This window comes from Cydia splendana, chromosome 22 (assembly GCF_910591565.1).
Source record: "Cydia splendana chromosome 22, ilCydSple1.2, whole genome shotgun sequence".
NCBI lineage: Eukaryota > Metazoa > Arthropoda > Insecta > Lepidoptera > Tortricidae > Cydia > Cydia splendana.
Window position 1 is genome coordinate 6905114 of NC_085981.1, and position 24975 is coordinate 6930088.

A 24975-nucleotide genomic window follows, 5' to 3' on the forward strand; every position below is an offset into this window, starting at 1 on the left:
ATTAAAAAAAATATTTTACTTTTCACAGGTTTCATGAAGGATTCCAGCACAAAATTATTAGAATCGGAGAAAGCGCAGTCCTCGCCCTCACCACACAAAAAGGGCTCAGGGTAAGACACTTTATCACTCATTTTATATTATTTACACCAATTCGACGTATCTTTGGTTTATCTTTTTACTCGTAATTCGACGAAAGAGTCAATCAATGAAGTGCAATAAATAAAAAGTTGAATTCGAATTTTGACCTCTCTGGCACACGTCGAAAACACAAGGATATTTTCAAAGTTGCCTACTATTCTGATACTATTCCTAATTGTTCAGTAATAACAATGACTGGGATGCTGTTTAATATTTGAAACAAATGATAATCTTACAATTTTGACATAGATAAGCCAGGATATATTGTTGGTGTTGATGATATTTAGTATATTTCCAAACAGTCATTGCAAGATATCATTTCGCCCGCTACGAGTGTGCAAATGTATATTATATAACGATTACACATAACTAATTCCATGAAACGCCATTGCATTCAAGCCAAAATAAGCCAGATAACTATAGTGTGCATACAATAAATTCACGATTGTTAATTAAAACTGTGAAACTACTACAAAATGTCCAATTTCCTAAGACAATCTCTTGTCTTATTTAATTTTATACAAATACGGGGTCATTTTTGGACCGTTAGCCAAATTGTGCGAGGTGATAAGGTGAACAACTCTTTCTATGGGACCAACCCCGAAATCCCAAAAAAAAATTGCACTTCCCATAGAAAACGTCGACATCAACTCGACCAAAATCTATGAAACGGCCAATAAAATTTTTGTGATTTCGGAGTTGGTCCCATAGAAAACGTTGTTCAGTATAGCCTACTTAATCACCTCGCACAATATGGCTAACGGTTCAAGAATGACCCTGTATTTAGGTACTGATTCTCTTTCGAACTACCTATACGAGTATACTTGTCAAAAAGTACGTTAATAAACGTCAACATTAATAAATTAAATATAATGTGTCTGAAAGTTTCAAGTTTCACAGTTTTTGATGTACCAATACACTCACCTAACCATAACCACGCACGCTTACAGGATACCGAAGCTAAAGAAAAAGGGGCGCAAGTAACTGCGGCGACGAACGATGTATGATATACTTATAGTTGTTTAGTATTTATTGTTGTTATGTGTGCCCTGTCACACTGGAATGCTGGCCAGAAACAAATGTGTAATAAAAGTAATACTCTTTCTGTTCAAAAGTACACGTTATGTACATACAAAAAAGGTCGACCACATCGAAGCTTACACGTTGACGTCATTGTTAAGCCTTTATAAGGAAGAGGGAATATATTTCCCACATGATTTTGAACTTTGTTTCAAAGTGATAGTGATTTTCCATAATTTCTGACATCCTTATGCCTTATAAGGGGTTAAATTTAATAATCACCAGGTTCGATTCCTTGCAGGGTGACAAATGTCACAATGTGATGTGGGTTGTTAAATCAAGTTACGGTGCGTCAAGTTTCGATGTGGTTTATTTGCCAGCAATCCGGTAGTAACAGGAGTAGCCCTACAAACTGCTTGTAGTTACTACGATGAACAAAATTGAACCTAAACGCTTAGAGTTAAGGCTCGAAAACCATTGCAGTAATTATTTTGATAGTTGTAGGAGCAATAAGTGACATTATTTCAGTGAAAGTAAAAGAGATTCAGTCAAGTTCTATTTTATCTACTTATCGTCAAATTTTAATATATTAATATTAATTTACGCACTTCGATTTCAAAGAAATCAACGTACTTGATGTGACTTGTATTTGTAATTCCTATATTTTAATTTAGACTATGCTTTTGCATTTTTTTTTTACAAATGTATAGATCATCTTGCCTATTTTGTTTTGTACCATTTAATTTATTTAAAAATAAATCAAGAATTTTACAATTGACGATCGATTTGCTTTGTATAATTTGATACAATTTTGTTATTAATTTATATAAGTTTTAATCAGTGAACTTGCATTTTACACTAAATAAATAATAATAATTTGTTTTGTATAATTAACGATTTTGACTACTAGATTTTCTTTGCACAGATTTTTTGTACAGTTTTTTGAAGCATGTTACACAGATCGAATATTTTCGCCTAATCATAGATCTGCTAGTATATTTGTATTTATTCAATCTCACTTTTAACATGTATATACGTTAAGGTTCGCAAATAACGTTCCATATGGCGCTTTTATGTCACAAAGCGTATTTATTCCGGTGTTACATACTTTCGAGAGAATTATTAATTTAAAATGGCAGCGCCAGTGCGATGTCTCTCTGTAAGTTGTTACATAATTTAAGATATTATATGAGACGATTCTCGAACAATCCCTTGTGTTTTTATTTATAGCTTTAATATTAATTTGCTCTGATGTACGCACGGCACATAGTCATTGCGAAAACTGCAAAATAAATTATCGTGAACGAGTAAGAATTTGTGAAAACGACACAGTTCACTTTTATAGAAGACTACAGACAACTGAAATAATAGACGTACAATATTAAAAATAAAATACTAATAGTTCTCAAGAAACCACAGCTATCAGGCGTCTCAAAGTATCAGGCGTTCTGTCGGTACCACCTACATGTTATAATAGTGACATTTTTCACTTGCCCTACTGTCACTGGTCAGATGTCTGCAATAAAATAAGAATAGTTTACTTTGCAGTTGTTGTTTCCTTTAGCATGTCACATTTTCACGCACAGCTACGTTTGCATTAGCACAATCACTATTGGTAAGTTTTATTTCGTTTTTTTTTGCGTTTTCTTGCAGTGGTTCCCAACAGTTTTCATAAGAACCTGAGCAGTTTTCAAAGAAATAATACCACGAACAACAAATGTTAGTTAATGAAGCTTTTAATTTTTTATAACTTTGGTTTTATCTCCAAGATACTAAAATAACAGTTCGGTTGCACTGTTATCTTCATTAAATAAATAAATTGAATTTGATTGTCCCAACTTGACCATCAATTTGTCAAAAGCAGGGTTCAAACCCTGCTGGGTAATAGTTGACTGAGATTTAACTGAGATTTTAGTAGGTAGGTACCTGAGTTATAATAACAGCATATTTCAATAGTATAATTAAAGTGGTTAATTGTGAATCTGTTGGGAACCACTTATTTAGTCGAATTAATTTGTGTTGTTTTTCAGTTTTTTCTCCAAGCTACGGCGCAGTCCGTGAAGGCGACCAATAGCATCACTCCGCGGTTTTGAAACGAAAAGCGATTGGCGGATGGATAGAATGTATGCTTTAAGTACGTTTTTATTAGATAGGGGTATACTGCTTTAGACGTGTTGGCCCTTCCTGTAAGCTTCTTTAGATCTAAGGAGACGTAAAAAATAATATGTATTTCACTAACAATTTCTATAAAATTAGTGATAATAATATTATGTTCAGCCATTGTTATTGATTCAATAAGAGCGAAAATAAAATGCAAACATTGTTCGCGGTGGTATGGTTACTTGTTAGAATATTGTATCAATACAGTTTTACAGCTATCGTGATAGGTGATAGTTTCCCAAATGGTTTTGTAACATTTTAATTAAATAGCGACTTGAAAAGTTACCTACAAAAATGTTACAAATTAATTTGGACGGTTTATCGTTGAAGTGTTCAAAAATGTAACCTGCCATTGGTTTTTAAATAAGTTTGAAGTTTTATAGCGTTGAATTTTATAGGGTAGATATGGTTTAAGCAGAATCGAATACCTTGCCTTAATCGTCAATAGCAGGAAGTGATAAGATCAATACACACCAGATACGTAAAGCAGCAGGACTCTTTATAATGTAATTTGTATCACATTATTTGTATTTTGTGACTTTAACATAATGCGTCGAACATGCAACGCAAATCATACCATACAATATATATATATCGCGTATCTACGCAGGGACAAGAGCCGTGTTATGTATTAGATGTGTATGGGCCTTAAATTAAAAGAATCGTTGCGGTGTCGTGTAAAACTACAAAAAAAACTTCACAGAATACACACAGCAAATGGTTCAATTTCTCGCAACTTTTATACTTTAATAAGACTACCAGTTGCCTTTACTCCCTCGACAATAGCAATTAATTTCCCGCCTATAAGATTTTAAATTGGTGTCTTAATGTTTTGTTGTATTGTGGATATGTGTTAAGTGCACACAAGTGTGCGGTGTGTCACAAGAATGTTATTTGTTCATATGGGTGCTTGGACGGAGGCCACAACTAAAGTTATCTTTAAATAAATATAATCTTACTGTGGGACAATGCAAGTATACTATTGTAATGAAAGAGACTTGTAAAGGTTTTTATAAAAAACCACACGTAAATCACACATAAATGTGATCTCTTTGAAGACTCATAGCGAGCTCACTAGGTGGCTTTATTATATTCGTATATCACAAAGCATAATAAAAATATGAGGTTTTCAATTAAACTTATTGTGTGGTAGATCGATGAAGATTGTTAACTGCATTCTTATTGTAGAAACGCACATTTGAAAGCTAAGAATAAGTTGATGATTGCTTGAAAATGTCCCTTAAGTATATTAGTTATATTGGACTAATTGTCTAATATCTCGCTAAGTAACGCCATCTACAATCATTATTAGGAATGCAAATTGGTATGAAGATTTTCAGTTTTGTTAGTACATCTCGCTACAAATGCATTTTACTTAATTTACCAGGCTGACATTTCAAAAATGACAATCAAATGTCAGTCTTACTCATCGAAAATAGAACACATGTTTGAAGTGCCGTATGTGGGAAATACCCTTAGCCTGGTGAAAGGTTAAAAACAGTTTAAGTATGCCTTCGCTGCTATTTACCTTTTTTTTCATATAAATGAGATTTTAAATTATACTAGCATTGTCCCACTGTATTTAATAAAGTAATACTAAGTATAGCGTTAAATTCATACTTATCACAGCTCACTACTCTACATATAGCGCACCGATCGTAAACGTATACTATTTTACGAAAAAGCCATCATTTTAGACGGTACGTCGTTAAATAGGCGTAGTATAAAGTTATATTGTTTTATATGATTGGAATGCATTTGTCTATTTATCCTCGTAAGGCCCAAGATATAGTTTAGTAAGCCTACTTATTTTGTCCGTAGAAAAAGAAGCAAAGTTCAAAATTTCTATGGGAGATGGAGTCATCGTAACCCTATATTTTTAAATATTTTGTCATCTTTTTTACTGACAGTGGGGTTTGTCAGACTATATTTCAGGCCGTTTCATTAATGCTCAGTGACCTAAAACATATAGGTAATTTTAACATTTTAGCTATTTAAATTGGATACGATTTATAATAATAAAATAGTTGTCCTAAAAATAGGCCAGTGGGTCTTACGAGGCTATTGTAATAAATATTAAATAAGAGACCTTTCGTGCTAATTATTTTTGCCTGGAATGTTTAAACGTATTTTCAACACTATTGCGAACGAAATACACTAACTAGTATTTTTTATTTTGCGTGATGCGAAAAAATAATCCGAAATATACATATTGATATCAATGACAACTCGTATCTATAAGTAATAATAATCGTTTTGCACCAGTTTCACATTTTGAACTTCTCTCACTTTTGAAATTATCATGATTTTTATAAATAATGTAATGCAGCGACATCTCTAGCCAATTTTTGTAACTACATTAATAATATGTATCGGGTTGAGAGGCGGTACCTCATTGTGGCGCACGTTACGCAAGCACGCAAGTCACGAAGGGTGGCCAAATAGGGTTGTGAGTTAAGCCTCGATCGAGTCTAATTAAAAATCGTGGCTTCAAGGCTTCTGTAATGGTTTTACCCAGTCTATAGAGGCTCAATCTATGGGCAGTCCCTAGAAAAAAATAAACATGCGTCTGTGTGCGTCCGTGTTACGCTGTGGGTTATCGTTGATGAACTTGTTTCACATTTTATAGGCCGAAAGGTCTCGTGTGCCGGGCGCGATGCCTATTCATTTTAAAATATAGTAAAATTTTGGAAATACTGTGATGCCAAAATATAATGAAGATTATGTGTAAAGTTAAATAGAGTTTTGTTAATTTATGAATAGAGTTTATCTTCAGTCTATTTATTGCTTTTAGTAATAAATATAATTGCGAAACTTTTCTGTTTTTTATTTTACCTGATGTTTTAATTACTATTAGTAATAGAAGAGGTCAATAGCTATAAAAAGCTGTAATGCGACTTCCGGCGTTTTTTCACTGAAACTTAATTTCATATTACTCATAGCCACAATTTAAACGAAAATCAATTTAAGCTACAGAGCATGCTACCATTGTAGACATACACTCAAAAGTCATTACAGTGTATTTCATACACAGCAAGATAAAAATAAGGGACATGTAATTCGAAGTAGGTACTACCTAAGTTTAACCCTTTAAGGCATAAGGTTGTCAGGAATTATGCAAAATTTAACCCTGTCACTTTGAAATAAAGTTCAAAATCTGGTGGGAAATATATTCCCTCTGCCTTATAGAGGCTTAAAAAATATACCTAGCTGCTCGTAAATAATCAACCAGCAGATGAGGTGTTTTGTACGCCTTTTGAACGCCTAACGGTGCATCCATTTGCCGTGCCATTGACGCCACGGGGGTAAAATTTTGTTTTGTGAATAAATAATGCCAACCTAGTGGGGTGTTTTTCAGTAGATTTTAGTTAGACAAAAAACGATCGACGTCAAATGCCATCTATGGCGTCGTTGTCACGATTTTGCGTTGACGTCAATTGCCGTCTGGGACGTTAAAAAGGTTAAGAAATAAAAAACGTAATAAATTAAATTACTTTTTATTACTGAAATATTTTGCTCACTACACAGTATCCACGAGATACTATTGATACCCGAAGGTATCAATGGTATTACATCACGTACAATTATTACATTTAGTTTGTCATTGTAAGATAGTTTAAGTATGTTTAATTCAATCTGGTTTAATACTTTTAATCCATTTGATTTAACCAAAATTTAACTTAATACCAAGAGAATCAAGCCGATATTGTAAATATGGGTCCCAGTAGACCCATAGTGGAGTGGATGCTTCTAGAGAATTTATGATTATTACGGTATACCATCTTTCACAAACTAGATGTAATGAAAGTGGAAAATCTGTTTAAACTGTTATAATTACTTAACTATTTAGAAAAAATAAAAATAAAATTGTATAGAATACGGTACGGCACCTCATGTGTCGTGTATACTATACGTTTATACTCGAAGTATTAATTTCATAACTCACATTCATAATATCATCACTCGTTAGAAAATCACAAAACTATCGAGCCTGTATAAATACAATTCAAAAATATCAAAAGTTAATTAGTTATTCAAAAAGTGGACTAAATTAAGACACGAAATATGTGTAATATTCATATTATTTGTGCGAAGGTCCTTTCAGCCGCCAATAACAAAGTCATAAGAAATTATTATAATTCATAAGATCTGCTAAACAATTCGATTACACTAGTTTCAATTCAAAATTTGATACAATACAGTGACGTTTCGAAAGCCGAAATGAGTGAAATTACCTACGTTTTCTGTCTCTCTACCACTTGGAGCGCGGTGGTATACTTTCCGCAGTTAGTTTTATTTGTATTTTATTGCTCCGTATCAAATAGATTTTGAAATAGAGGAATATTGTCAACGTACATTATGTAGTCAGTACATTTACTGCCATCTTTCGAAACAAATTATTAACACTTTTAGAACGCCATTTGACTTAGATCCTTATTTTTTCACTGATATGTATTATGTTAAATGTCAAAAAGTATCGCCATCTACTCGACGATATGTATAATTAGGCCAAATCGAGCCCTCTTTTCGAGCGATAGCGCCATACTTTTAGCCTACTCTCGACTAGATGGCGATACTTTTTGACATTTAACACATATCAGTGAAAAAATAAGAATCAAAGCCACGTGGCGTTCTAAACGTGTTATTCATTTGTGTCGAAAGATGGCAGTAAATGTACTGACTACATAATTTACTTTAATAATATGCCTCTAGTCTAAATTCTGTTTGTCCGTATATTCTGAAGTAACACGACTTTTTATTAACCGTATTTAATACATACCCGTCTCTCGCAGATGAGAACAGGATGGAAGATTGATTAGATAAAAGCATTAGTCTAACATTTGGTATGCACAGCACCAACGATATATTCGGAATGTATTCATATTTTCTCTTACATATAATATAATATTCTAATTACTAAATAAACTCATAAGGCACTCATCTTTGTGTACGTCCGGTATACTATCACATTGTGCTTAAACTTAAAACTATGTTAAATTAAAATAATGTTAATAGTAAAATTCATAGAAAAAATCGTAACAACGATTAAAAATACTGTGACATAAAGAATGCAAGGGTTATGCAAAAATGCACGAAAATACATTAAAGTTGAATAAAAATGTCATAATAGATCTCATAAGCGAACTTTGGATGGTTTGCGAATAGTTTTTTTCAATTGACATTAATAATACATTGAAAATACACGAAATTATTATTACATAAATGTTGTAAATAAATTAAAATACAAAATATACGTATTAGCACGTTCACTGCAAAGGACACGCTAGGTGTGTTCATAATGGAACAGTTGGCATTGAAAATGTTAATTCATGTTAAACAATATGCAATAAAATTATGTTTCTTTTTGTTTATAGGAAATGATATAATACTTAAAAGTAATATCCGTCGGTGAAGAGGTAATATGTCAAAATAATGGAAGATGATTCTTACAATAATACCAAATGGTAAATACAATCGTTATACGATAATCGTAATGTTATCTTAATATCGATCTACAACCATCGATTTGTGAATACACAAAATATTTAATAAAAACGACAAATATTTCTTGCGCGCACGGCGAAAAATAAATAATATCAGTTTAAATTCTTTGTTTAAATATATGGCTAAGCCATCAAAGAAATATTTTTGTACGATTCGTTACAACATAGTTAGCCTCATTTGCCCGAGCTCCCCTCTCTCACAAACTTTACCTCACTATCACATTCCAAATAGTCCAAATCTGTCAATTCCCTTTTTATCATAAGATGCGGAGTCTTCCTAACTCTTCTCTCCTTCAAACATTTCGGTACCATCTCTTTCCTTTCCATAAGATACTGTACAATTACTCTTTCAAAAAACACCGCTATCACAAAATGGAACGAGGCTATAGCTAAAATTATATAACTTAGTAAGATATCTTTCGGCATTTTTAATTGTAAAAACTCTGCTAAGAATTTCGCCGGGGCAACCGTTATGTATATCGATATAGCGGTCATTATAATCACACTGATCATTAGATATTTATTAGTGACGACAGATCTTCTATACGGCGCGCCGTGTGAAAACACTATAGGCATGACTATATACTGGAACATCGAAACTGTGAAAATGGCATAATTCTCCCAACACTCGTTAGCCTCCTCACCTTCATATAAATGCCTCTCATACCACGGGAAGAAAGTTAAAGCGAAATAGCTGAAATACTGCGCTACGCCAATTAGAATCATCTGGCCGATTAATGATACTAAAGGTACTAATCCAAGTAGAGACGTTAGAGGTGGTATTTTACATAGTTTACCCCTATAAGCCTCAGTCATGCCGAAGAAGAACGCGAAATTCACAATCATAGCGACATCTATGTACAAGAATTGGAAGTCAGTTAAATTCGAGTCGAAATAATACAGAAACGCGACAGAGAAAAATTCAGTTAAGGAGTATGCTACCATGAATTTGAAGACTCCGAAGCTGGTAGTTAGGGCCGCTCGGCCTTCGCGCAGCACGCGCGCCACGCAGACGATGTCGGGGTCGGAGGAGGTGAAGGGCGCGGCCACGCTGGCCTCCAGCTCGGAGAGCGACACGCCGGTGTGCGCGGCGCGCAGGGCTCCGCAGTCGTTGGCGCCGTCGCCGCACATGCCTGGAGAACAAACACGGAATCGTAAGGGCATGAGATCAGTTAACCGCTCAACTATGACTTCAAGCCCCTGTGACACATTTGCCGTACAGTCAGCGTCGTATAGTAGGTAGCATCCAGAGTATTCAAATAGTTCGGTACGCCATACAAATAATATGGAGTACCGAACTATTTTGAATACTTTGGATGCTACCTACTACATGACGCTGACTGTACATTGCTGGCCCAATAAGTGAATATTGACGCTTGTTACCGTTACTTTTCTACTCAGAAATTTGTCAATGTCAGATGTCAATTGTTAGCGTAGTGAACCATGTCCCAGACGTCTGCATTATCGACACCACACCTGACACCAGGGACCAGACACCACACCGTCATCTTATTTATGGCATTAAACGTCAACCGCGACAGGCGCCATGGTTCTTATTTAATATTCTTAATCTTCTTGAATCTTTCTCATCCTCAAAAAAATCAAAACGAAACCGAAATAAATAATTATTTATTAGCAAATACTATTTGAAGCTGTCCTGAAGAACACAACGTGTAAAGTTAAGCCATTCTACGCATACTTACCAACATAGTACCCCAGCGCTTGGTACTCAGTAACTAGCTGTTGCTTCTGGTCGGAGGACATGCGCGCGAACACGGCGCCGCGCTCGATCACTCGCGGCACGTGTTGCGGGTAATGCTCGCGTAGTACCTGCACAGAAAGGCGATTCCAGATTTAATTGAAAATATTTATTTCAGGCACAAGTCCCAATAAAATTATAGTGTTAGTACGGTGTTAGTATAAAAAATATAATTTAGCTACCTATATCTATGTTAGTTAAAAACCACCAAACCAAAACCAATAAAATACCAAATTGCAGCTTTCTAGCACTAACGATCACAGAGAAAACCTCGGACAGACAGACGGACATGGTGAAACTATAAGGGTTCCTAGTTCACTACGGAACCCTAATAACCTTTAACCTTTTGAGTCCCGCGGACTTGATAATGAGTCGGCTGAAAAATTATCTCTAAATCGCACACACGCGATATCGCTCACGTGATTGCTAAGAAAATGTGTGAAAAGCCTAATTACATATATCGATGGCAAAAAGGCTTCAGATGTGGAATGTATTTATAAATTTTGCAGTTCTTTCTTGTCTCATACTCAAAACATCATAAAAATGACTGGTATGACTTTTAGCGGCGCTTACTACAATGACACTTTTATTTACGTTGTGCGGAAACGCTGTAAGTGAAACAGGCAAATGTATGGAAACCGCCAGACTAGTACAAAATGTCAAACGCATAAGTGCTGTAAGCGGTTAACTATGTTTTTTTACGTTCCATTTTATTTAGTGCAAACGCCATTTAATTCGTTATCAATAAAACTGAAATGTATTAACGGACAACCGCCGAAAAAAAACAGTGATATTGAAAAGACTTAAGTATAGATTGGCTTTTAAACACACGTATTTTAAAAACGTCACTTGAATTTTCAAGTGTTTTTTTATATAAAAAAAGAACTTAAATTACAAACACTACCTAATACGACAAGTAACCAACAATATCTCACAACAAAATATATTATAACACAACGTTATTGTAACAAATCTCTTTTTTTCTTCGTATAATTGATAATCGATAAATTATGACATACTACATTATCGGTTAACTATCTAATACCTATAGGTAATCTAAAAAAATCTAGATAGTTACAAACCATACACAAAACCTAACTTATATAAATTATCATAAATCTTAGGTGCTATAATATATTTCTAGAATGGTAGAAAAATGGTGAATTTTGAACATTACGAACATAAACGTGTAAAACACAAACTTCTTGCAAGTAATATAAAATATTCGTTTACGTATTAAATACTGTCTTGCTTGTCGAGTTAGAGAACATTAAAGACTAGAAATATCAATATAATGTAATTATTATCTTAATTTACATTCAAAACAACACTTTAACTACGATAATTATTATCGCTCCGCACACATAAACACAAACTACGCACTACTACTCACTCAGGTGATCGCCAGACGACTGATTCGTACGCTGTAAGCGGCTTGCGAGACCGATGCCCACGCTTTTTAAAATGGCGGTAACCTATAGTTATACCTATCTTGCACTCTATTTAAATAGGCGTAAGTGGCGTTAATTTGTAAAATGATCAACAATTGAAATGTTCATAGATTATTTATTTTACGTTAAATGCTGTAAGTGCATTCCTCTTTTTAGTACTATATGCAAAAAAGCTGTATCCGCCATGGACCACCATTTCGGTAGCGCTGCGTAACCACCAGTCTTTTAATTTTACAAAACCGGAATTGGGGTAAGTGGACTATGTTAAAAATTTGCCATTTTTTTGGTGTTTACAGCATTTCGGTTAAGGAATGATCAAAAAAATACATTCGTTTTCCTACGCTGTCCAGTTTTTTCTAATCATTGTAGAGCCATGGGACCCAGACCATTCGAGAAAAATTCGCTGATTCCGAATATGCAATAAAAAAATTTTTGGTCAGGTGGCGGTTACTACGTTTCCGCTTTTTGCCATCGATATTATAAAATTATCCCCATAGATAAAATGCTTAGCATTGACAGCTCTTCAAATTAGATTTGGTTTGATTTTACAAGATATCAATGGTGTCCACAGGGAATAATATTAGGAAATCACTGTTCTAAAAAGTCTATCGAACTGTAACGTCACAAGTCAACATCTCACCTTCCACGTGTCTCCAGTCATGACCACCTTATAGTTAGGGTCTTCAGCTGGGGCCTCTGAGTCTGTCAGGGCACTCCGGGAGGAGCCTCGGCCGCTGTCCACGGAACGCCAGGATCTAGTTAGTGCAGTGCGTCTTCCTATAGGGGCCTAAGAAACAAATGATTTAATATTGATGATGATGAAGATGATTTAATATTAACTAGCGACCCGCCCCGTCTTCCCACGGGTTACACAAAACCTTAACAGATTATACACCCAAACCTTCCTCAATAATCACTCTATTTGATAGGTGAAAATCGCATGAAAATCCGTCCGCACAGAACGAGCGCGAAGCGCGAGCGAAGCATTTCATTTTCATTTGGAAAATATACTTTCGTACGTCTGTCTAACTTTACAGATCCCCCTGTACAGGTCGCATTTTTCAACCGAATTTCGTGAAATTTTGTGAAGTTTGATAATTATTTGAAATTAATTTTTTGGACATTTTAAGGTAATTCACGATGCTCCATTTCGTACCCCATGCTTGGAGCTCTCGCAGCAGACGACGGGAACGAGCCCGCTGCTCTCCACGCAGAGATGCACGACGCGCTCGCCCGGGGCTAGAATGCCGCATTCTTTGGCCACGCTCACCGCTGTGTGGATGTTGTCACCTGGGGAAATCGCACTTGTGTTAAAATAGTACATTACCGAAGGGAGTGTTTTAAATCGACACGAGTTGCGATTTACCTTTTTGCACGTGTATTGTACCTACAACGTTTTACAGTGGGGTCCCTTTGTTTCCCATAAAGTTTTAAGTCATAATGTATTGTTTGTCATATTATCGTTAGTCATAAAACTGAAACCGTTAACTTTTCAGGATTTTCGTAAGGTTATTCTATAGATAGTTTAGGTTAGGTTAGGTTCAATACTGAAAAGTTACGCGTTTCTGAGAAAAACCAATTATGACTAACGAAAATTCGGACAAACAATACATTATGACAAAACTATTTGGGAAACAATAGAGACCCTTTTACAGTACATATGGCCCTTTTAATTTTTGACATACGCACGTATTGTCATTATTCCCGCCCTAGGGCGGTAAAGTAGCACCATATGTACTGTAAACAATTGAAACATGTTGCTGTTTCTTACAGTCCATCTAAGTTAACTTTGAACCGACTTGGACAGAACAGACATTCTAAACGTCATATTTTCATACAAAATGTGACATTAATGATGACAACGTCACACTTTGTCATTGCGAAAGCGAAGCAGAGTAGACCTTAGTCCGACTAAACACATACAGATTGTTTTTTTGTTCTTCCCACGCAGAATAAATTTGAACCACTCACCCTCAGGAGGCTCTTGTGCTTGTTTGCAGCCAACGAGGTATAAAACGAAATAGATATTACACCTCAAAAGTGCTACTTATCAAATAAAAATTATTATATCATGCTAAACTAGCACAAAAAACTTCGAGCAATCTTGTAAAAGTTCAAGGCCGAATAAAGTTAAAATTAAACAGAAGGTTGCGTAAGCGTCCATTCGCCTCACTGACGTCAACTGATTACTAATTTTGGCCACTACTGTATAAGCATCGGTGGTTCAGTGGTAGAATGCTCGCCTGCCACGCGGGCGGCCCGGGTTCGATTCCCGGCCGATGCATGTTTTTTGTTTTTTATATAATTTTTTTTATTAAATTTTGCCGCGTTTTCAAGTAAACATGTTAATTTTTGTTTTACATATTTATTACTGATATCGTAATCCTCTATACCAGCGGTCGGCAACCTTTTTTTGCGTAGTTTTAGTAGCGTAGTTAACGATGAGTAAGTTGACGCCGGCCGCACTTTGTTAATATTTATGACTTTATCAGATATTGTCGTTTCTCAATATTACATAGCCAGAGAGGCTCGCAGGCCGCAAGTAACAGTTTCACAAGCCGCATGCGGCCCGCGGGCCGCAGGTTGCCGACCGCCGCTCTATACTATAGAAGAGAAATCCAAAAACCTATTTATCGAAAAGGAAATGTGGTTTTAACACCAAAGAAAGAAAATGAGAATCTTTTATTTAGAAAGGGGTATTTAGAAATATTGTCGATATTCAACTAGGGCCTTAGGGGGGTATTCCATCTGTCCAATATCTTGGTCCAATGTGTATTTGCGTCACACATTTTGCTTAATGAGAGAGTGAGACGCAATGCACATTGGAGAAAGAAATTGGACAGGTGGAATACCACCCTTATTGACCACCAACACCTTTTGCCTACAAAGTTCACAAAAAAAAAATAGTTACCAGTGATCATGACGACCAGTATGTTGGCCTCTTTGAGCTCATGGATGATGGGGGTTGTGGCCGGCTTAAGACGGTTCTCCATTATGACCAGCCCGAGAAATTCCAGCTCGCATTCTACCTGTGTATGAAAAATATTTAAAATTAAGGATTTATCCATATAGAACCTATTCTGGGAGTACATAGTTGAAAATGTTACTAGTTTCGATGCTACAACAATGAAAAAAAAAACGACACGAACATACCCACTTACAGATGTAGTTCATAATTGTTTTCCATCGTATTTTCTCGGAAACGTTCGTATTTGTCATGCTACTTCAGTCAACCTCAGTACTTTTTGTACCGAGCGAGACTGACTGAAATAGCAAGACACGTTCGTATGTTTCCGTGAAAATACGATTGAAAACAATTATTCAAATTCAAATTCAAATTCAAATAATTTATTTCGGAAACATATGTCCATAGTTGTTAGTAACAAAAAATAACTTAAGAGCTAGCGTTAGTACAATTAATACACACATAAATATTATCACAGTCAAAACACAATCATACATAACCTAGTGAGCAATGCAAACGGTTCCAGTGCTCCTGGAAGCGCCCCTGCCATCTATCTGCAATGGTGTTTAGTATGCTGTTTGGGCTGCCACTCAACCTCTTCACTAAGGATGCCCCTCTTTTGCGCAAAATAGCGGCAAAGCTGTCTGTGTGAGCATCGGTAAACATTTGCGATGCACTACAAAATCGCGGCAACCCCAACAGCATCCTAAAACCATTGTTGTACTGGACTCTAAGGGCCCTGAGCGCCTTCTGCGTGTAGTTAACCCACAGGCAATTATGCACTACATCTGAACATAAATAGACTGCTGGAATTTATAACCCATGATTTTGGCTTTGGCGTAGCGGGGTAATAAATAAAATAGTAAATTGGCGTATCAATTGATTTTTCTTTGAACTTTCATATAATGTAGACATTTTTCATAATGGCTGATTCATCTTAAGTCTGAATCCAGTAACCACAGTCCACAATGCTACGTTCTAGACTGATAACTAACCTCATCTCTCGTCATCTTCTGCAGCTCTCTATGCGTCTTCTCGAGCATTCGTGTGCCTAATGCGATCACGCGGTACCCTTTTTCCGCGTAGAAGTGGAGGATTTCATCCAGGTCTTCGGGTACTAAAACCAAAAAGCAGAGTTAAAAAAGGTATTGAAAAATATCAAATTAATAAATCATTGTTTTGTTAAAAGGATGTGTAAATGAGATGAGTGCAGTTAGCTGCAGAGAAAAAAATTACAATCAAATCAATCATCAAAAACTAAAAAGTAGAAATACTTCGTCGAAAACGTGTCCAAAGAAATTAAGGCGACGAAAACGCTTTGAAATGGATCTAAAATTTGTCTGCAGGGGCGGGCAACTACCTTAGCAGCAGACTAGAGTCGGATGCGCTAAGTTTTCATGTAAAGAGCTACGTCATGTATGGAGCTTATACGGATACTAGCGACCCGCCCCGGCTTCGCACGGTTTACACTAAACCTTAACAAATCATACACCTAAACCTTCCTCAAGAATCACTCTATTGATAGGTGAAAACCGCATGAAAATCCGTACATATAACACAAACAGACAGACGCGGCGGGGTACTTTGTCTTATTAAGATGTAGTGATCTATACCTGGCTTAGACATACCTGTGTCTTTCTTGGAGAGCGTCCGGATCATCTCGGGCGCGCCCTTGCAGTACACCCTGAGGACATCTTCGCCCAATATTCGTGCTACTACCGAGGCACGTTGGAGGGACGATACGAACTGGTGTTGTTGCACTATTCCCACTTCTAGAGGCAGCTGAGAAAGGAAATTTATTTGAATTCTTTAAGTGTTTTACGGAATATCGTATACTTAGTATTTAAATCGTACTTGGCGTTCATAGCTTTTTTCAAGGGTATAATAAAACGCAAAAAATCCTAATTTAATGAGTTTCTAAAATAACTTTTTGTTAGTTTCTCTCTTCGCTTAGGACGGTTTTCCACCTGTCCAATTACGTTCTCCAATGTCAGTGCATCTCACTCTCTCATAAAGCACATTGGTCAAAGAAACTGGATAGGTGGAATAGATACCACCCTAAATGACAAACTAAACTTACATGGACATCGTCAACGTTGATGTTGGCTGTCCTGCACGGTCGCACGATGGTCGGTGTCAGCAGTTCATAGTTGGTCGTCTCGGGCACTGCCGGCTCCTCCAACGTCCAACCGGTCGATTCGAACATCTGGAACACGTAACTAGTCAGTTATTTCTACAGGTCATATCATAATATTTCTGGAGTGAGTGAACGAAAAGCAGAGTTGTCAGTAAAAGAAACGAATCCTCGAACTAAAAACACCAATACATAATAAACTAGTCAAATAACTAGTTGATATTTAGATGTTAATCTGTCAATACCTTAATGATATGAGATGATAAAAGAATGAGTTTTAAAAGTGATTATATCTTATCTTGAGTTCAGACTCTTAGAGTCTGAACTTGACTTCAAAGTCTAGAGTCTAGAGCAGCGGTCGGCAACCTTTTAGCAACCAAGGGCCACATAGCAGTTAACGAAGTGGACGCGGGCCGCACTTTGGTAATATTTATGACTTTATCAGACATTGTCATTTGTCAATATTACATACAAAATAGGCAGGGAGGCTCACGGGCCGCAAGTGAGAGGTTTGCGGGCCGCTGGTTGCCGACCGCTGGTCTAGAGGATCTAGCAGACGGTGGAAGCCATTCGCTTCACGCTCATAACCGGATTTCGGACAAATAGAGGGGGTCTCCAGCTAACTTACAAATAGTTAAATTTGTTAACACAACTGATGTTACATTAGATATAAGTAACACAATATTTTTACCAGAAGAAGTTATTTTATAGCAAAATTAAAGCGAGCGCGATAACGTCCGTCGGTGAGCGCGAGTGGCAGCCGACAGTTTCTTGCACCGCTGGCGGAACACGCCACGTAGGTATATTTGAAGTCTATACCTTAAGGTCCAGCGGGTCCCCGGCTAGCTCCCCGTTGAGTAAGGTGAGGCTGTGGCAGGCCGCCATGCCGAGCTTGAGGTCGTGCAGGTCGTTGAGCTGTCGCGGGTCCCGCACGGGCCGCGACAGACGCGGCGGGGAGACGGCGGAGCTCACGGGGATGGCGCCCCACATGTCGAGGCCGTCCTCGGTGAGGGTGCCGGTCTGTAATGAACTCATTATTTAGGTTGCCGGTTGCACCAAACCGTCTGTCACCGTTAAAACGTTCGCAAAATTTTATTACATGGGTAATTTCATACTTTACTGTTGTTTGACGCTCTGTTAAATGTGGTTGGTGCAACTGGGCCTTGGTGAGATAGTTATTTAGCCCTTTGACCGCCTAAGCCGGCTACAGGCTGCAGGCCAATGTCAACCTTCGTACATTTCGACAAAGTACACAATGACGCGCCGCACACAATATAGGCGTTGCGTTCGAAGGGTTAAAATTGTGATTGGGTTTTCTCAAGTTAGGTCACAGTTACTTAATTCAAGAAAATAAATAGTTTAGAAATGGAAATAAAATATTGTAAGGTAATTAAATTATTAAATCCTTACATAATTCCATATTATTCCATGTGGAATTGAAAATTAATTTCATTAATTTTTGGAAAAAAACCATACAAGGAAAAATATTTTGAGTAATTTTGAATTACACAAAATTTCGGCTGCTTAATCTTTGGCTATATCTTTTCTATAATTTTATTATTGCAAGCAGATTGTAAGCAGTTCTAAGTTGTAAGTATATAGAAGTCTAGTACAAAAAATCTATTAAAAAACTATAACAATTTTTAAGGCATTTATAGAAAAAATCATTGTGAAATGTGTTGGTTTTTGTTTTCTAAATAGGAATAACTAATAGTCAGGGTACAAAGGTGGTGCGACATACCTTATCGAAGCATATGCAGTCCAGCGACCCGCTCACATTCACCGCTCTAGTATTAAGGCACGCCACACGCGCGCGCTTAAGCCGCGACACCGCGTACAGCCGGCCTACTGTCATGGCGGCGGGCAACGCCGGCGGCACCACTATGGTTATTATGTCGAGGGCCTTTATGGCTATGTCGCCGGGAGTTAGGTGACGGTACGCCTGGAATATAAGTTTAGTTTTAATCGGTTTTTAGACTTTACAATTTGAGGATTTGTACTTAGTTTGTCATTATCAAAGAACAAAAGGTTAATGAAAAACTAAACTCCAAAAATACAAACTACAGTATAAAACGAAGCAATTAAAATCTCGCAAGTAATATTAAGGCGCCTGACGAAGAAGCGACCAGCTATGCTATATAAAACCGGACAAGTGCGAGTCGGACTCGCGCACCAAGGGTTCCGTAACATTACGCAAAAAACGGCCAGAAAGTCACGTTTGCTGTATGGGAGCCCCACTTAAATATTTATTTTATTTTGTTTTTAGTATTTGTTGTTATAGCGGCAACAGAAATACATCATCTGTTAAAATTTCAACTGTCTATTACGGTTCATGAGTTACAGCCTGGTGACGGACAGACAGACGGACAGCGGAGCCTTAGTAATAGGGTCCCGTTTTTACCCTTTGGGTACGGAACCCTAAAAACCAACTCACCTTGAGAGCCACAGTATAAGCAAGTCCCAGTAAAGCAATGACCGCCAATATTATAATAAACTTGTAGGAATCCCGGTCAAACTTGAAGTCGGCCGGCGTGGGGTAGAGGATACTGCGGACCAGCTGACCCTTGCTCGTATTGTACCCGGTTCGCAGGACCAATGCTCTGAAACATAAAAGAGTTACAAATAGTAGAAAATATGTCAATGTAAAGTCTAAATGTTTTCGCCATTTTTATATATTGTGACCTTTTTTGTCACTTGTGTTATTTCTACTCAGAATCACGAGCTCTTTCGATCCTAATGGGATAAAAAAATGTCCCAGAGTTTTTTCGTATTGTGATACCATTTCCCCATATACTTTTTATGGCGGTAACAAAAAGGAAAGTTTGAAAAATGTATAGAAATTTTAGGACACTTTTTCTCCTATAAGGATGAAAAGGGCTCGCGAACCTGATTAGAAATAACACAAAAGTGGCAAAAAAGGTCACAATATATAAAAATGGCAAAAAATAAAAGAAACAGTCAAATAATGTTTTTTTTTTAAAGTAGGTACAAAAACTTACATATGACATGAAGATTATTAAAAGTCACTACTTCCTACAAGTCTACATAATTAACTATCACTGTCAATGGTTCATATCTTCGTTGCGTAACGACTTTATAATTTCTAATAATTGGTTTAAACCACCGCTTCTGTGTCTATTCAATTCCTAGATGACAAATTTTCATTTACGATATCAATCGATCAGGTTTGTTTTTAGGATCAAATGTCTATATGGGACCCATTGCAATAAAGCAATACAAGAGTCAGAAATGATAGTCAAAGTCCGACAGTCGTACTTCACTCGCGAAACGCCCCTAACAAAACGATAAGTGACCGTGACGTCAAGGTCACTGAGAGTCCATCTTAAAGTATGGACTGTATGGAAAAAACAAGATAATTGCGTTTTTGTCGGTGCAATATTGCGTTTATGTACATAGTTAGTATACAATCTTTTTTTGGATAAAATTTAAGGAATCGAATGGTATCCTTAATTATTTCCTTCTTGGAAGTTAAAAAAACTTAAATTTTGTAACTTTCAGGTCCTGTATTTTTGCATTATTTCCATATACTATTTTAATATCCACATTATTGTGATAAATTGCTCATTTGCTATCTATTTTACTAGGTTTTGTTATAAAATTCAACATGTGTCATCATCCCTATTCTAAATAACAAAACTTCCGTGACACACAGACATATTATTAAATATATTAAAATGGGTCATTCATATATTTTAAGTCGAAGATTGCTCGACATGTTTCGCTCCATAAGCTCCAGCAGCTTCAGCGGGAGCTCACGTTGCAATTTTCGACTTAAAAGAGTGACCCGTTTTAATACGTATATTTAATTCTAAATAAAACATACTGTGTATTATGCCCTCTTTGATGACCGGTCTGGCCTAGTGGGTAGTGACCCTATCTATGAAGCCAATGGTCCCGGGTTCGAATACTGGTAAGGGCATTTATTTGTGTGATGACACAGATATTTGTTCCTGTGTCATGGTTGTTTTCTATACTTATATTTAAGTATTTATATATTATATATATCGTTGTCTGAGTACCCACAACACAAGGCTTCATGAGCTTACCGTGGGGCTTAGTCAATAGGGTATTACTGTATTTAAAATAAATTATTTTACACCATGCATGAAATAAAGCACCAGATAATTATTAGAAAAACACAGATAGGAGTTATTTTTAAACACAAGTTCTATTTAATAAATCGGATAGAAATATAAAAAGTAGGTGAGTTGACCGTGACGTCACGATGTAATGTTTCATATAAATTGCATATTAGCAAATCGTTTTGACAGTTCTAAAAAAGTAACTGATTTGACTAGTAGGAATAAATCATAAATCATTTATTTTTTGTGATAAACTTAGTGTACATACAAAAGTAAAATTAAATGCTTAATACAAACATAATTACAAATTGTTTACCACGAAATGGGCTCGCCTCAGCATAATTTAAGTCGAAGTCAAAGTGTAGAATCAGTGTTTATATTAGGCGATTTTAATGCGCACCCCGGGGAACTTTTTGCCACAGAACTTATGAATTTTTGTGAAGAACAGTCCTGGTCGTGTTTAGATATTGAAAGGCTGGCGCCGAGTACATACACATTCGTGAGTGACGCGCACGGGTGTCAGCGGTGGCTGGACCACTGTCTAGCCACCAGCGCTGCGCGTCAAACAGTGCACGGCGTGTCAGTGTTATTCGATACATACTGGTCAGACCATTACCCTCTCCTTGTGGAATGTAATCTTACCATAATAAAACCTAAGATTGTAAATCATATTCCTGCTAACAATAAGGTTATATGGGGAGAGCGTGATGAGGCTCAAATTAGACAGTTCAGTAAAATGTGTGATTGTAAGCTGCGGGAAATCGATTTTCCTCCAGAGTTAAGTGCATGTGCACATAAAATGTGCATGAACAGCAGTCATAAAACAATTTTAAAAAATATGTACAGAATTATTATAGGCACATTAAGTGAGGCATCAATGAATAGTTATAATACTAAGGTGGTAAGACGGGGTAGGAATATTACGGGCTGGAACAAGCATGTCCGGGGGGCTCATGGGAGGGCTAGGCTTTGCTTTCAAACCTGGGTATTGCACGGCAAGCCTGCTGCCGGCCGTATTTATGAGGAGATGTGTGAATCCAGACGATATTTCAAATCAAAGTTAAAGTGGTGTCAGAACAACGAACAACAGATTAAAATGGATATGATTGCTCAGCACCATTTTGATAAAAACTTTGGAAAGTTTTGGAAATCCACAAACAAACTCAACCATAGGTCTGGGCTTCCTGTGAGCGTCGCGGGTGTGACTGATTCGTCCGAAATAGCAAATTTATTTAAGAGTCATTTCAAGGTCGAATCGCCACTGGGTCCAGCGTCACAGGAGTTCAACGCTGAAGACTTCCCCCCCGAGCTGAGTGTCACATTCACCGCTAAACAAGTGTCATCAGTGATTAATAATATGGTCCGAGGTAAATCGCCGGGGCATGATGGACTCAGCGTTGAGCACCTGAAGCACGCTGGAAAACATCTGCCCAGAGTACTTGCCATGTTTTTTACACTCTGTCTGAACCATTGTTATCTGCCCGATGAACTAATGCAGACTGTTGTAGTCCCAATCGTCAAAAATAAGACGGGTGATGCCTCTGATCTGTCTAACTATAGGCCGATATCCTTGGCTACCACCATTGCCAAGGTACTGGACGGTCTACTTGATGCCCAGTTAGATCAGCATATCAAATTAAATGACGCCCAATTTGGCTTTCGGCGTGGGCTGTCCACAGAGAGTGCTATCCTGGCCCTCAAGAATACCGTCCAGTACTACACTAGTAGGAATACACCGGTTTATGGTGTGTTCCTGGATTTATCAAAGGCATTCGACCTTGTATCATATGATATATTATGGGCCAAGTTACGAAATGAAACAAGTGTACCTAGGGAAGTGATAGCTCTGTTTAAATATTGGTATTTACATCAAAATAATTTTGTAAGATGGGGTAACACAGTCTCGAGTAACTATAATTTGATGTGTGGGGTGAGACAGGGTGGGCTGTCTTCCCCAAAACTGTTCAATTTGTATGTCAACCAACTCATCGAGGAGCTGAGCAGTACCTATGCCGGATGTCACATTGACGGAGTCGCTGCCAACAATTATAGTTACGCTGATGACATGGTGCTGCTCGGCCCTTCAATCGACTCGATGAGAAGGTTGATAAAAATATGCGAGTCCTATGCTGTGGCCCATGGACTCAGGTATAATGTCAAAAAGAGCGAAGTGATGATTTTTAAAGCCGGTAAAAAAAGTTATCCGACGGTACCGCTAGTGGCACTCTACGATGTCCCTTTAAACTTTGTCACTAAGTTCAAGTACCTGGGTCACTGGGTCACTGACGACCTGAGTGATGACATAGATATTGAGCGAGAGCGTAGGTCGTTGGCTGTCCGATGCAACATGTTGGCCCGCAGGTTCGCGAAATGTACTGTACAAGTAAAGACTACACTTTTCAAAGCGTACTGTCAGTCATTCTACACATGCAGCCTGTGGACCAACTATACGCAGAAGGCATACAACGGCCTACGTGTGCAATATAATAACGCGTTCCGGGTGTTGATGGGGTTGCCGCGATTTTGTAGTGCCTCTGGTATGTTTGCCGAGGCACAAATTGACAGCTTTGCGGCGATAATGCGCAAGAGGTGCGCTTCACTGATGCGTCGCCTGCGCGGCAGCCCCAACAGCATTCTGAGCGTGTTTATGGAGCGCGAAAACGGCCCCATGCTCAGCCGTTGGCAGAGACTGCATGCAGTTATTGTTTAGTTTTTAGTTTTACTTTAGTCTATTTTTATGTTATACTAACACTAGTAATAAGGTTTTAATGTTCACTAACAATGTATGGACCTTTAGTCTGAAATAAATGATTTTTATTTATTTATTTATTTATTTATAATGCTGACCCGAGAGTCGGCGCTGGTCTTCCGGCGAGTCCATTTTGGTGGGCCACGAACGCAGCTGTAGGAAAGTACCCTGTTTGTGTCAAAATGTCCTATAATATTTATTTATTATTATTTATTTATGCTTACCTAACGGGCTCATTGTTGTAATATCTGGTCTGAATGACGCGTGTACCACAGAAAAGGACACTGGACGCGTGCTCCTTGAAATGGAATGGCTTGTCCACTCGCAATAACGCCGTTTTGGTCACAGGGACAGATTCACCTGGAAAATAATTATGGTTAGAACCGATAGCGCTTCTTTATGAAAGCGATAATCATTTGACCTTGCAAGGGAAGGGAAAAATGGGATACTTATGCTCGGTTTTCCTAGGATAGCGGTGCCGTCATATAGCGGCCGTTTACATACAAAATAATACGGCTAAATAAGGATTAGTAGTATTTTGTATGAACACGGCCGCTATATGATGGCACTGCTATCCTAGGAAACCAGAGCTTTACAGTCTTCCTAGAGGTCGGTTAATAGTAGTCGTTTTCATAATAGGTAACTATTTAATTAGGAATAGTGTACCCAAAAAGGAACCGGGATAAAGCCCTGAGAATTCTGGAAAGTTAGGTATTGTGGTTATACACATATGTAATTGGATTCACCCGTGAGCATGCTCTCGTTGACGATAGCGGAGCCGGCTAGGAGTACGCAGTCGCTCAGCATGACGCAGCCGTGCGGCGGCAGCGTGATGACGTCGCCCGGGGCTACGGCACGGGAGTCCACGTCCCGTCCGTCGAGTAACTGTACAGATGCGTGCGCTTCCACCGTGGCGCGGAGGCTTTCCTGGTTCTAAAAGTGAGATAGAAAAGTTAGAAAACTAAAGTTTGAGCCAATCAAAGAGTACATGT

General features: G+C 37.5%; 3 protein-coding genes and 1 non-coding gene across 7 annotated transcripts in view; 3 read left to right on the forward strand and 1 right to left on the reverse strand.

Moving 5' to 3' along the window:
* Positions 1-6132, forward strand: part of LOC134801444 (ankyrin-1-like) — a 164368-nt gene extending 158236 nt beyond the window's left edge. For 2 of the 4 annotated variants that reach the window (XM_063774008.1, XM_063774006.1), the window contains 3 exons: positions 29-110; positions 1089-1139; positions 3189-6132. In XM_063774008.1, coding sequence (XP_063630078.1) covers positions 29-110; positions 1089-1122 — 116 coding nt within the window. In that variant the 3' untranslated portion in view covers positions 1123-1139; positions 3189-6132. Of the gene's footprint in view, positions 1-28; positions 111-1088; positions 2369-3188 lie in introns of those variants that run through there. The other 2 variants (XM_063774007.1, XM_063774005.1) reach the window with 2 other exon arrangements.
* Positions 1-24975, forward strand: part of LOC134801505 (DNA-directed RNA polymerases I, II, and III subunit RPABC5) — a 104616-nt gene that overhangs the window by 65355 nt on the left and 14286 nt on the right. The gene's annotated exons all lie outside the window — the stretch shown is intronic.
* LOC134801514 (polyamine-transporting ATPase 13A3-like) overlaps positions 6799-24975 on the reverse strand; it is a 30361-nt gene continuing 12184 nt past the window's right edge. Inside the window, exons 7-19 of the mRNA XM_063774125.1 lie at positions 24730-24916; positions 24208-24343; positions 19566-19731; positions 18873-19073; positions 17951-18151; positions 17078-17203; positions 16626-16779; positions 15993-16114; positions 14944-15061; positions 13189-13322; positions 12673-12819; positions 10526-10652; positions 6799-9955 (exon numbers count right to left, since the gene is read on the reverse strand). Of these exons, the coding sequence (XP_063630195.1) occupies positions 8997-9955; positions 10526-10652; positions 12673-12819; positions 13189-13322; positions 14944-15061; positions 15993-16114; positions 16626-16779; positions 17078-17203; positions 17951-18151; positions 18873-19073; positions 19566-19731; positions 24208-24343; positions 24730-24916 (2778 nt within the window). The 3' untranslated portion in view covers positions 6799-8996. The remainder of the gene's footprint in view (positions 9956-10525; positions 10653-12672; positions 12820-13188; positions 13323-14943; positions 15062-15992; positions 16115-16625; positions 16780-17077; positions 17204-17950; positions 18152-18872; positions 19074-19565; positions 19732-24207; positions 24344-24729; positions 24917-24975) is intronic.
* Positions 14246-14316, forward strand: Trnag-gcc (transfer RNA glycine (anticodon GCC)). The gene has a single exon. It is a non-coding gene; the product is annotated as a tRNA-Gly (tRNA).